The 13,058-nt window shown below is 41.5% G+C and overlaps 1 protein-coding gene across 5 annotated transcripts in view; it reads left to right on the top strand.

Annotated features, from left to right (window-relative positions):
* The window catches only part of lama2 (laminin, alpha 2), a 322,377-nt gene that overhangs the window by 91,717 nt on the left and 217,602 nt on the right, over positions 1 to 13,058 (top strand). For all 5 annotated transcript variants that reach the window (XM_050057581.1, XM_050057580.1, XM_050057578.1 and 2 more), the window contains exons 6-7: positions 6,709 to 6,888; positions 9,633 to 9,722. In XM_050057581.1, the coding sequence (XP_049913538.1) occupies positions 6,709 to 6,888; positions 9,633 to 9,722 (270 nt within the window). The remainder of the gene's footprint in view (positions 1 to 6,708; positions 6,889 to 9,632; positions 9,723 to 13,058) is intronic.

Raw genomic sequence — 13,058 nt, 5'->3', positions numbered from 1 at the left:
TTTTTTTTTGTTACTGCGGTTATATAAATGTAATTTATGGTGCTTGCTGCTGCACCGCCTCTTTAATGCAGGTGTGTGCCTCCCTTTTGTGTGTGGCAAGCGGGAGAGCAAACAGTTTCTTGACCACAGTGAAAATGTTGTTTCTGAAAGGCTAAACGCCAACAAATATGGATTGAAGCAGAATGTTTCATTAGATAAAAACATGTTTTAAAGTTTGGAAATGATTACATCTATCTTTTTTTTTCCTATGAATTTTGACTTTTGGACTTAAAAACGCTGGAGTTATTGAAAGGGTTTGGTTCACACTAGTCGGCAACAGTACTACAGCCACCACTGGAATCTAATTCTAAAAATAGTGTAATTTAAGTGTAGCTGGATACAGAGAAGGTAAGGTAAAAGGCAGTTTTCTTTGTCTTTAGTAACAGATAAGCAGTTAGGGAGGCAGACAAATTCATAAAAAAAAACAAAACATGGGCAGGAAACCATTGTAAACAGGGAGTAAGCGATTCCGTGAGAGACTGAAGTAACTCAATAACTGAAAATCATGGATGCAAATTATCTGAATCAAAGCTTCCTTTAGTCAACATTACTATATACAGCGTACTGTGTTTTGCATGAATGATTATAACTGTGACACAATGCGTTACGCTCATCTTTATATAGCTACAGTCTATGGTTCATATACATAAACTGCAGGGACAGAAAGCTGCTTGACAAACATTTGACAAACATTTCCAAATTGATTGCAGCCTTTTACTTACTGTGTTTATTTTCTTGAGCAAAACTAAGCTAACGTAAAGAAGTACTTCACTGCTGGAAAGATGGCCTTTTAATAAAACTAGGCTGTCTTCGCAGTAGAAAGTAGCAAGCACTTTTGAAATTGGTGCTACAGAACAAGAGAAAACAGAGAATCAGTACGCTTTTGCTCAAGAGGGAGAAAACCAGCAACTACTAGAATGCACTGCGTCGCTCCAGACCAATAAACGCCCCCTGCTAGTGGGTGAGATAATGCGAACACGTCCGTTTGAAACTATGGCAGCTGGCTGGCAAGAAACAATCTCGATCTCGTACAGTAAGGCGAAACATGTTTTGGAGAAATAGCCATTCAATAAAGTATCTTGGTTTATATTTGACCAGTGCTGCTTAGTTTTACTGTTTGATCTCAGTTTTTTGGGCCACCGTTTTCACCGTGCAGGAAACAGTATGGCACCCACTTCCTGTTCACAAACTCTCGCTATTACAGCTAAACAGTGCACTAAAATATGTTTCTAAAAACAATGTAGAAATAGGCAACATAATCTTGATAAATAATCAATCAGCACTGGCTCATTTTACCACTTGATCGGATTTCGTTCCGAGTTTGAGAGAGACGGGCGGGTCTGTCTCTTGATCTGCTACTATACTCTTTGTGTTCGTGGTGGCAGCCTGGGTGGTGGGCAATAAGAAAATGTTGAAGTACAGCCTGTAGTTCGAGCAACAGCGTAAGAGCCAGTGAAACTTTGCTGGATGACATAAATCAGAGTTATCAGGATATCTAGGCACTGGTAAGTTGGGAAGTTCACCACAGTTCATTCACACATACTCATACACTCAAAGTACCCTTATAAGGACATGACCACAGAAAATAATATGCTGCGGTCAAATTATGAAAAGCCAAGCTTCATGCATGTTATTATTATTATTATTATTATGACAGTCACAGACACAAAAACATGCACACCCACCCGCCTACAGTACTCCCCACACAGTGATCCATAAAACACCCCAAAAATCAAAATATCAGGTGGTGTAAGCAGCAGTTGCCTAATTATTGTTGCAGTTTAAGCAGTAAAAATGTTACCAATCAGTTGTTCATTTAAGTGACCCGTCTTATTTTCTCTTTTGTATATTTACTATTGGTAGAATACTTGATTCCTAAAATTTTCGATAGCTGTAGCCCTGGATTAAGTGTGCAGGCAGGTGATGGTCAGAGTCAGGGAATGTCTGGAGGTGCTGAGAGCGACAGGTCTGAAGGGGAATCTCAGGAGCAGAGTTGTTGCTACAGTAGTGAACATGTGTAATAACCATAACCTGTGAAAATGAATTCAGAGCTCAACATGCAGCACCAGGTCAAACTGTATGAAATCATGACAAAAAATCATAAAATATAGAAAAGAAAGGAAAAACTTTACATGTTGGGTTTAAAACTAAAAAGATTGGAGCTCATTTCCCAAAAAGTGGCTCTATTTCTGTTCAAATATGCAGAACTATTAATATAATTTTAATCACTGATAGCAAGCACACACTGACACACACGTGTTCACACCACTATTTACTGTTATGTCGCTTTGATCAGCTGTGTGTGTGATTGCACCCAGTAAGAACAGAGGGGCAAGCCTGCTATTACTGACATTAATGAAGAGAAAGAAAAACACACACACACTCACACACAAACACACTTGCAGCGAAAACAAATTAATCGCACATCTACATCTCCCACACAGGCCATTAATTGTTGATGCCTGTCTGAATATGTATACGCGTTTACATGGGTGCCGGTGTGCGTGCTTGCATAGAAGCGTGTTCGGTGTGTCTCCTTGTGTGTTGTGTGTCTGTGTCCTGCGGGGGAGCGCTCGAGGGGGTGCGAGCTGGGAGATGTCAAGAGCTGCAAGTAACGACGGAGGTGTCTGAATGTGTGCATGAACTGTGCGTGTGTGTGCGTGTGTGTGTGTGTGTGTGTGTGGTTGACAGCTCCCCAGCCGTCTGATCACAGTGAAACCATAATGAGTCGTAGGCGATGTGTCACAGCATCGCACACACATTCACAATGTCACCCCACCACTCATCACACACGCACACATACACAACCGTCTCCTTCGTTACTTCCAAGTGTGCAGCTTGCACCCATCAAGTGTTCCCCCTTGACACACACACACACACACACGCACACACACGCACACATGGACAGCCCACTCTGTAAGACTTTTTCGCAGATCCCAAATGTTGCTTTTGGCCACATTTGTGAGACAGACAGATGGACAGACATGCAGGCAGACAGGACCTCACACTCCTTGTTATGTGGCTGCGTGTTGATTATCGGTGATGCAGAATATAAATTCGTGTTTATTTTTCTCTACACCGATTTAGTGGTAAAGCAGGGAAGTTACAATACAAAATGTCAGTTTCAAAATGAAAGTGTCTTCCAGTAACAGCAACATGTTACTGTATAAGGTGTCCTGATGCAGAGAAGCAACACACTCTGCGGACAGAAGCCTCATTTTGTATTACAGTAATCTTGGACTGGGCCTCATCAGTTATTTTCGTTTGTCAGGACACCATGATGTATGGTGGCTTTAAGAGGTCAACGCACTGCAAATTAAGAAAACACGTGCTTATAGACAACACAAGCAAATTTAGAAACATCAGCAACATTTAGAGAAAACGCTGCAAGAAGCTCACAACAAAGCGGCAAGCTCTGGGGCTGAAAATGACGCCATCGTGCAAGTGCCAAAAACTGCAGTTCCTTGAATAGCCACTTAAGGCTGGCCCACACTCACAGCAAAAATGGTACAAAAATGGTTTTGGTCTCCATTGCTAATTTCCACATTCATGGCAACTGTAGGGGGGAATCCCGAGGTGTTCCCAGGCCAGACGAGATATGTAATCCCTCCAGCGTGTTCTGGGTCTGCCCCGGGGCCTCCTACCAGTGGGACGTGCCCAGAACACTTCCAGAAGGCATCCTGATCAGATGCCCGAACCATCTCAGCCGGCTCCTTTTGACACAAAGGAGCAGCGACTCTACTCCGAGCTCCCTCCAGATGTCCGAACTCCTTACCCTGTCTTTAAGGCTGAGCCCAGCCACCCCACAGAGGAAGCTCATTTCAGCCACTTGTTTCCGCGAACTCATTCTTTTGGTCACTACCTAGAGCTCATAACCATAGGTGAGGGTTGGGGCTCAACTGTTTAAAGTTACATGTTAAAAAGGGCATGGCCACTTTGACACAGTGTGCTACAGTCTATGAATCAGATCCACCCCTTGCTCCTCCACGCAGCCACCTTCTTGTCCAAATTTGGTCACCTCTGGCTCTTAAAATCCAAGATTGCAACAGCCAAATGCCGAATTTGAGGATCCACAAGCCAATACGTGATGTCACTGTACAGTCTATGCTCACAACACTGTTCCCACTGTTCCCACTAAAAAGTGATGCACATGGCTGGGAGACACAGCGGATGCTGCTGCATTGTTGTCATTATCCATGTTAGAAAATAACCTAGTTTTTTGGTCTTTTTAATCTTTAATTTTAATCTTGTTGCAGATGTCTCCTGCTAACCTAGCTTTAGCCTTTTGCTTGTCATTATTTTCTTAAAATCATGCAATCACAATGACTGATAACCAACTTTAGTAACTTCATAAACGACAAGCCGTGGCAACAACAAGCCTGTCCTAGCTGTGTGCATCAGTTTTTAGTCTCCCCTGAAAACAGTTTCCGTTGTGTTGTGAGCTTCTTGCAGCACTTTTTCGAAATGCTGCGCACATGTCGACAAGTCAATGTTTTTGGGTGCTGTTGAGTTTTTGTTCTCTAAATGCTGCGCATGTGTTGTGTCTATTTGGATGTATTTTTATAATTTGTGGTCCGTTGAGCTCTCAGGGCCCTGGCATTGATGTCCATTATCAAACTTTTTAAGGTTGTGTAGTTTTATTTATGTTAAACAAGATTAGGATCTGTTAAAAGAGTTCAGACCTACTGAGTTAATGTATGTCTCTTTCTTTGTCTCACCTGCTCAATCAGCAAAATGAAAACAGGATCACATTGAATCTGAAGATGGTGTGCACTGCTTTGCTACAGTTTCCAGGCTGAACATCATGTGTCCTCAAAACGGTGTGAAACGATGTGCAACCTGGTTGTATAATACATCCATGTGCTGTACCTTATCTGCAGTGACGTATATAAACCCTGCTGTATTTAAAAGTGGCAGTGCTCTTGTGTTACACAACAGGGTGGCAATTGTGGCAGGTGTCCGCAATTAGTCCAAACAGTGATTGACTGAGCGCTGACACATTGTATAGGAAAGGGGAAATAACTTTTTTTATGAAAGTTGGTCCACTAATGGGTTGTGTGTGTGCCTATAAAAAAGAAATGTGTGTGTGTGTGTGTGTGTGTGTTGTAGCAGGGAATTCTGAGGTGAAGGCTTTGTTCTAATTGTGTATTTAAATGTATGTTTACCTGAGCAGTTAGTTGGTTCCAGTTAGGTGAGGCTGGAAAGGTTATTAAAGGCCAGTCACTGGTCTGTAGTGGTAGACGGCAGCTTGTGGTGAGGCTTCAGGGTCTATCTGTTTTCTTACAGCTATAACTTGTTTTTGTTAAACTTCCTGGGGTTTTGATTTTGTCTCTTTCATTTTTTATTTCAACGAAACACCACAGTTTTTGCACACTGCTTGTACTAGTACTGCTTCTTTTCAAGATTCCTTTAAAAGTTTCCATTTCCAGCCACCTTACTGCTCTTTACCAGGGTTCCTGCAGATCCTTGGAAAGTCTTGAAAGGCATTGAATTCTTTAATCTTATAATAAGGCCTTAATTGGTATCAAAATGTCTTAAATCAATCTTTTAAAGGTCTTAAAAATGCAAAGACATTGGAAGTAGGATTTTATTAATCATTTTTTCCTGACGTTGCATTGTAAAATCTCAAAATAACTGGAAAGATCTTTATTTCTTAAATAATTGACCAAATGCCTCTTGCATTAACGTCACACAGATCAGGATAGTTGAACCAACAACACTTAAATTTTGATCTCAGCCGCGATGCCCAGAGCAGTTGATCCACTGTCTGCTAGCTAGCTGTTACTGTAGCTTGGATGACACTGGGAAGTGCAAATTCAAGGACAACTGTCTATTCAACCAAGATTTTATGGCTTTGAGGCTCCATGTTTTTTATGCAAAAGGTTTGTCAAACTTGCCACGACAGAAAGCAAAGCAAAATATTTGCAAGTTCTGTTCTACCCTTTTGTCCACCACTCGATGAAGAAGTCATTTTTTATGCAACAATAAACATGTGGGCAAAAGTTTGCCTCCTCCCAACATAATTGATGTTGGTCATTTTTTTGTCCTCTGTAATGGGCAGTATAAAATTGGTCTTAAATTTTATTCTGAGTGGCATTAAAACGTCTTAAAATGTCATAAAGCTGTAGGGACCCTGTTCAAGTGGTTGGTGGCACCACCGTATCACATCCTTTAGAATAACATCTGAAATCTGTATGCTTAATTTTTCTCTTGGCACCACAGTACAACACACACATTATTCTCTTTCCTCACCCGTTATGGAAGCTGTACTTCTTTAATTAAAGGTGTTACATTAAACATCCTTTTAAATTTCACTTATATTATTATCTAATTAAACATGACTTAGTGACTGAAAACAACTAACACCACAGTTTAAGAGATTTGGAGCCTCCATTTCAAAGTCTTGACTTTTTAGCTTATGCAAGTCTTTTTGAAATTTAAGATAGTAAACAACACTTCCTGTTACAACAAGCTTGTTGCTACTTCTCCTCCTCCTCCTCCTTCCGATCTGTTTATGTTTGTTGTCTCTTTGGCTTCACTGAAGACGCTTCTCACTCCCTCCGCCATCTGCCACTGCGAGCAACTAAAAGCACCTTTAATGCCTCAGCACAGTCTCTCACGTTAACTCTGCTGCTCCGTGTCACCACTTACCTGTCTGTCTGTGTATAGATCCACACGTCTCTGATCAATGGCCGGCCCAGTGCGGATGACCCCTCCCCGACCCTGCTGAACTTCACCTCCGCCCGCTACATCAGGCTGGTGTTCCAGCGAATCAGAACGCTGAACGCTGACCTCATGACTCTGACACTCCGTGACCCGAAAGATATTGATCCTATTGTGACGAGACGGGTGAGGCTCAGCACACTCTTATGTTCGCTTCTGTTCTTTTGGAAATTAGAGATATCTGCCAGGAACACATAGGTAAAGAGTGACTAAATTATGTTATATTTATTTTATTCAGAGGTAATATATGCTTCATAATGTTGATTCTGTTTTAACAGCTGAAACATGGAAATAGCAGAAACTTTATTGTAACCATGGGATTAGTTTAATGTGAATAACTTTTATGAAAACTTGTGTCATTTATCTTGACTAGTGTATATTGTTTATATTATATTGAGACATTTTTTTGTAAGTTGCATTTTTATTTGATTAATTTTTCACTTATCATTTAATAACTAATTTAATTACATGATGATGATGATGATGATGATGATGATGACAGAAAGGGTTGAACAGATTTTACTTGAGCAAGCATGTAGGAAATGTGTGTGGAACGGGGCATCAGTAGTCTTTGACCTCACTTCAGACTCCCAGGTTCTTTTGTTTGTTGAAAATGAAACTAAATCAACTGAAATCAAGGCACCAACATCTGCGAGTGAGATGTTGTAATTATGACTGTTTGATGTGTGAGTCAAGAAGCAGAGCTCCAAAAAGGTGGGGAAGTTGGCAATTGTGAAGATTGTGGGCAGCTGTAGTTCTGAAGGGGTCGAACCTGAGCTCCACATGTCTGAGGCCTTGTTCAGACTCTCAAATCCATTTTTTGGGATATCCAGGTTGATTTTAGAAAGTCTGGACAGTAGTGTTGCACGGTATACCGGTACTAAAATAGTACCGCGGTACTAGAGTATTCCAAACGGTACTATACTGCATTTGGAAAATACTGGTACTTTGAAACTGATTCAATTCATTAATTTAGTTAATTTATTTTACTCATTTATGCACACAAACGCCTTTCTTGTTCCTATTGGAGCACAGATTGCACAAGTGGTGTGTATGACAACACCTGTATCAACATTCGCAGCTGGCGCACGTGAAAAAAGACAAGAGAAAGTCTGCCTCGCAAAGGGAGACATCACGAGACAACACAAACTTGGTGGAACATTTGAGTTACCAAACCGTGACGTCCGTACCGAGGTACTTATCGAACCACGATGTTTTTGGTACCGTTACACCCCTACTATTTATTGTTCTAAAGGTTTGCATCCAAAAGGACTTTTCTTTAGGAAAAGTACCGAAGAGTATCGAAAAGTATCGAAATTCATATTGGTATTGGTACCGAAACAAAGATTTTGGTATCTGGACAGTAAAAAACAAAACAAAAACAAAAACACATAACATGCTAATTGGATCCAAATCACATTTGGAGGTGGTATGAAATGCGCTCTCTACAGTTGCGTCTCAGTCCAGAAGGTCTGGTCACTCAAATCGTATTTCAAACTGTCTTTGAATGCGACACACAACAACCTCAAATCCAGAGTGACGAAAGTGCTGAGCAGAATCTATGCTGCTACTAGCAGAGCGCTATGGAAGACAGCGTGGCGGGTGCGACGAAGGACTTATGCACTGACTTGAAAGGGCTATTTTTTGGAGGGCGAAATGATGGACCTCTTTTTGTCACTCTTCTGCATTGGAAGGCGGCATCACCAGTTTCGCTACGTAGTTACTGACCCTAGCGTCATTACCACAGGAACCAATGCAAATTGGCTGGTGATGTCTTGAAACACAAATCAGATTTGTTCACTTGCAAATAACTAAATAAAGGTATGATTTGAGAAACAAATCTGATTCGCCTTCAGTCTGACTAGGGCTGGGTGTTAGTACTCAATACCTTTGAAAGTATCGACCGAAATAACCCAGTACCAAGCAGTATTAAGACGTCTCCACTCAAACACATCCTGCATTTGATCCTTTTTGCACGGGGGGGTCTGATCCCAGACCATTCAGACTCCCCACCTGATCAGCAAACTTTCTGTTGCTGCCGTCTGTGGAACCGTTCTCATCCCAGTGAACAGTCCTCCCAATGAGTGTGAGCTGATGCAGCAGCAGTGATAATGTACAACATAGACATAGAAACGGCTTGACTCTGTCACTAAACCCGTTCATAACTGTTAGCATTCCACAGCTAATGTTACAGTTAGCGCTGTCATTGTGTGAATGCGGCCAGGCGAACTCTTCCAACTCTCCTCGGAGCTCACACTTATGCAGCAGCAGCTACCACCCATACAGTCTGTGTTGTGTGGAAGTCGAACATGGTTTGTTTGACGGAGTTGGCAGTTCAGCGTGCGAAGATGTCTCCAAAACAATGGCTAAACTACACGCCACTCCATTCACATTATGGGTATGGAATAAAGGACTCTATTGGTACCGTATCACTTCAAGGGTAATGACATTGTAGTTTTCTAAATGATACCCAGCCTCTGTCTGAACATAACCAAAGCGTCCTTGGAAACTGAACCCCAAATTGCTCTCGATGCTCAGCACCAGGCCAACACCTTGCATTGTGGCTCGCTGCCATCTGTGTGTGTGAGTTGGTGAATAACTGGCAAATTGTAGAACAATTTGGTTAAAAGTGCTATCTAAATGCAGCCATTTATCATTTACTGGTACTGCTGTTCAACACATCCCCAGGTGTGAAGTTCGGCACACCATCATGACATCATCTGTTAGGTCAGGATGTCCTTTTTAAAGTGTAATCACCACTGAGATAAAAGAGAGCAGTCTAGTTCTAATTCTGCCTGTTTAACTGCTAAAGTGCTCATTAACACTGTTGTATTATCACATATTCTCACTTCCTGTCTGTTATTTTTCAGTACTATTATTCCATTAAGGACATCTCAGTCGGAGGGATGTGTATCTGTTACGGCCACGCCAAAGCTTGCCCACTCAACCAAGTTACAAAGGTAAATACTTAACTATCTGTTTCTCCCAGTCCACTTAACAAAACCACCGAGGTATTGGAGCTCCTACGTACTGTTGAGCAGGAGCAAAGAGCACCCTTGGGCACCCGCATTGTATCTACCACCTCGTATCAAACTTTGTGTGTGTGTGTGTGTGTGTGTGTGTGTGTGTGTGAGAGAAAGTGTGAGAGTGTGGTGAGCGAGAGAGAAAGATCAGGTGTCTGGTATCAAACACTCCACTGTTTGAAGTGACACGAGAGACGACGCTTCACTGTGTCACCTGTGTCCCCTGCAGACAGGCACACACACACACACACACACACACACACACACACACACACACACACACACACACAGTCTTGTGTCCTTTACGTACGTGTCCTGAGGCTGAACCACGAAGACTAGCTCAGATGTGACACTGGTGTCTGGTCCCTTGGTGATGATGTCATTGACAATAAGTGATGTCACTGTTGTGTAAAGAGCTCCAGTTTCTTCTTTTCTCTCCTCTCTTCTTCTCTTCTGTAAAGGACATATTACAGAGGTGTTTGAAATTGACCGAAGAAAGCAAACCAATGATGTATTTGTTCTAATAAAAATCTGGATTTTCCCAAATAATTAAAGTAAATTAAGGTCCAGTGTGTAAGACTTCAGGTGATTCAGTGGCATCTAGCGGTGATTGCAGATTGCAACCAGCCATACTTATCCTGGTTAGAATTCCTTTAGTATTCATTTGTACAGGAGGTTCTTACCATGGGCTGAATTATCCATAGAGGTCACTTCCTCTCGAAAATAACTGGATCAGATGATTAAAACCTGTAAAAACACTGAATAAAGCAGTTTCATGTTACAAACCAGGGTTTTTTCTATGCTGTTTGGCTCATCAGAGACAGGCCTCTAGCACAGCACCTGCTAATGTGTGCTCACCGTCTTACTCTGATAACTTTAGATGCAGGCATTTAGGAGGTATTTACCAGGAGCCGAATTATCTCAAGAGGTCTCTTCCTCTCCAAAATAACCAGACTAGGTAATTAAAACCAGTAAAAACACAGAAAAAATCAGTTTCACGTGAGAAATCAGTGTTTTTTCTAAGCTGTTTGGCTCATCAGAGACAGGCCTCTAGCTCAGCACCTGCTAATGTGCACTTACCGTCTTTCTCTGATAACTTAAGATGCCGACTTTTAGGAAGTTTTTACTGGGAGGCAAATTATCCGCAGAGGTCTCTTCTTGTCCAAAGCAAACAAACCCTGTAATTTAAACCAATGAAAACACAGAATAAAGCAGTTTCATGTGAAAAACAAAACAGTGTTTCTTAAGCCCCGCTTGTTGCAGAGGGGCTGCTAACTATGGTGGCTGACCTGAAAACACAAAAATGTAAATGGTTCTATCTAGAGCTAGTGTTATATTTGTCCGTTTAGGGTTACTGTAGAAACGTGGACTGCCTTTGTAGACATAAACAGCTCATTCCAAGGTAGCAAAAACACAACAATTCTTATTTTCAAGTGATTATACACTAAAGAAAATGTACTCATTATATTTAACTTCTGCTAATACATCCCCTAAATCCTGCATACTGGACCTTTAAATTGTGTATTTTTTAGTACAGTAAGAAATTTCAAACTCGCTTGTCATGCATCTCGTTGAACATTGCTTCAATTTAATTTTGTGTCATTCTTATGTCCCTGTTGAATGCTATTGACTTAAACATGTTTGCTGTTATTGTGTGATCACAGGAAAACATGAATTCACGACAATTTTCTAGTCAATCTCCAGCAATTCAAGTCTCTACAACTTTAGGTTCATGCCATAGAGACATGCTAAAATTAGCAGCTGCGTGGACAGTGTTTAAAATGAAAAAAAAAAAAATCTTCTAAATACAACTGTTTGCAAACGTGTGTTTAAAGGAATACTCCGATGATTTCGGACTTATGCCCTTTCTCTGTCATTTTCATATTGAGACTACATGATCGATATTTTTTGTGTCTGTACGTCCAGTGGCTGGGTCTCAGCGGTTAGCATTGCGCTTATAGGGGGTCAGTACCCTACCCTAAGTGAACAAATAAACGTTACAGAAACCCTGAAGCTGGCATTTCTGCACGTACATTTAAAACAAGCATGTTTAAACATTAATTCAAAAAACGAGTCCTTTTTAGTCGTTTTAGAAGAAGTTTGATACACAGAACTATAGTGTGTTTACGTCCTGTGCAGAGGGATACACCAGTGAGCAACAGCTGCAGCTGGCTCTGGGACAGGTATGCTAGGTCACTCGGTAAAAGCAAACTAAGCATCCAACACCTGGAGTTCCTCATCTGTATACTCCGGCTCAAACAGCTATGGCTCTGCAGGTACTATAGTCCGGAGAGATATTGCTAGGCTAAATAAACAGCTGAGTTTTGTTTACAGGCTACGTCTGTGCCTGTGCCTGCTCACCGGTGTATCCCTCCGCGGATCACAGCGCAGGACGTACTGACCCCCTATAAGCGCAATGCTAACCGCTGAGACCCAGCCACTGGACGTACAGACACGAAAAAGATATTGATCATGTTGTCTCAATATGAAAATGATAGAGAAAGAGCATAACTCCCAAATCGTCGGAGTATTCTTTTAAGGGTTCAGATAAAAGTCATCAGTGGGTGGATATAGTATTCGGTCCAGCCGAATAAAAATAGTGTATTTTTAAACGTGTTTCTGCTTGGGTACTACATAATTAGTCATATATAATCTATCAGGCCCTAAATGTGAATTTTGAAGAGATTTTCTCGAGCCCTCTGTTCCCAAAAGACATTAAGCTCCACTACTTTGATACAAGTTCATCCATCCATGCAGTTAAGTCCTGGGCAGGCGTTCAGAAAGCAGAAAAGGTGGAGACCTGCGAAATGATTTGTTGATGATCGTCTACAGAACATTTGTTCACATGCATGCTCAGTACAAAGGCAGCCCGAAGCCAGAGCTGTAGCGCTGTGTCTCAGATAAAAGGGGCAAACTCACTTGTGCCAACAAATCCAAACTTGGCTCTCGCTACGCTATTGTACCGCTCTCCTCTCAGTTAAATCTGGCACCCTCTTCACATCAACCAATTTACAGAAAGTCCTAAATTGAATTACTGAACCTCGAAGTTGGCAAATTTCCTGCTACATCCTGCTTTGACTGTGTTTAGTTTTGAATTTATTTCTCTCCTGGGAGCGTAATGGTGAACCCATTTGCTACCAGCTGACAATCTGGAAAGTGAACCGAGTTCTTTTATTGCAGTTGGCTCTCCTGTGAATACAGTGTTGTTTGATAGGCTTTCAATAGGTCATGCATGTTGGTAATTACCTGTTTGCAGCCCTCCATTTTCACATT

Source organism: Epinephelus moara, chromosome 12 (genome assembly GCF_006386435.1).
Source record: "Epinephelus moara isolate mb chromosome 12, YSFRI_EMoa_1.0, whole genome shotgun sequence".
NCBI lineage: Eukaryota > Metazoa > Chordata > Actinopteri > Perciformes > Serranidae > Epinephelus > Epinephelus moara.
Note: the sequence above shows the minus strand (reverse complement) of the source record. Positions and strands in the feature narration are given on the sequence as shown.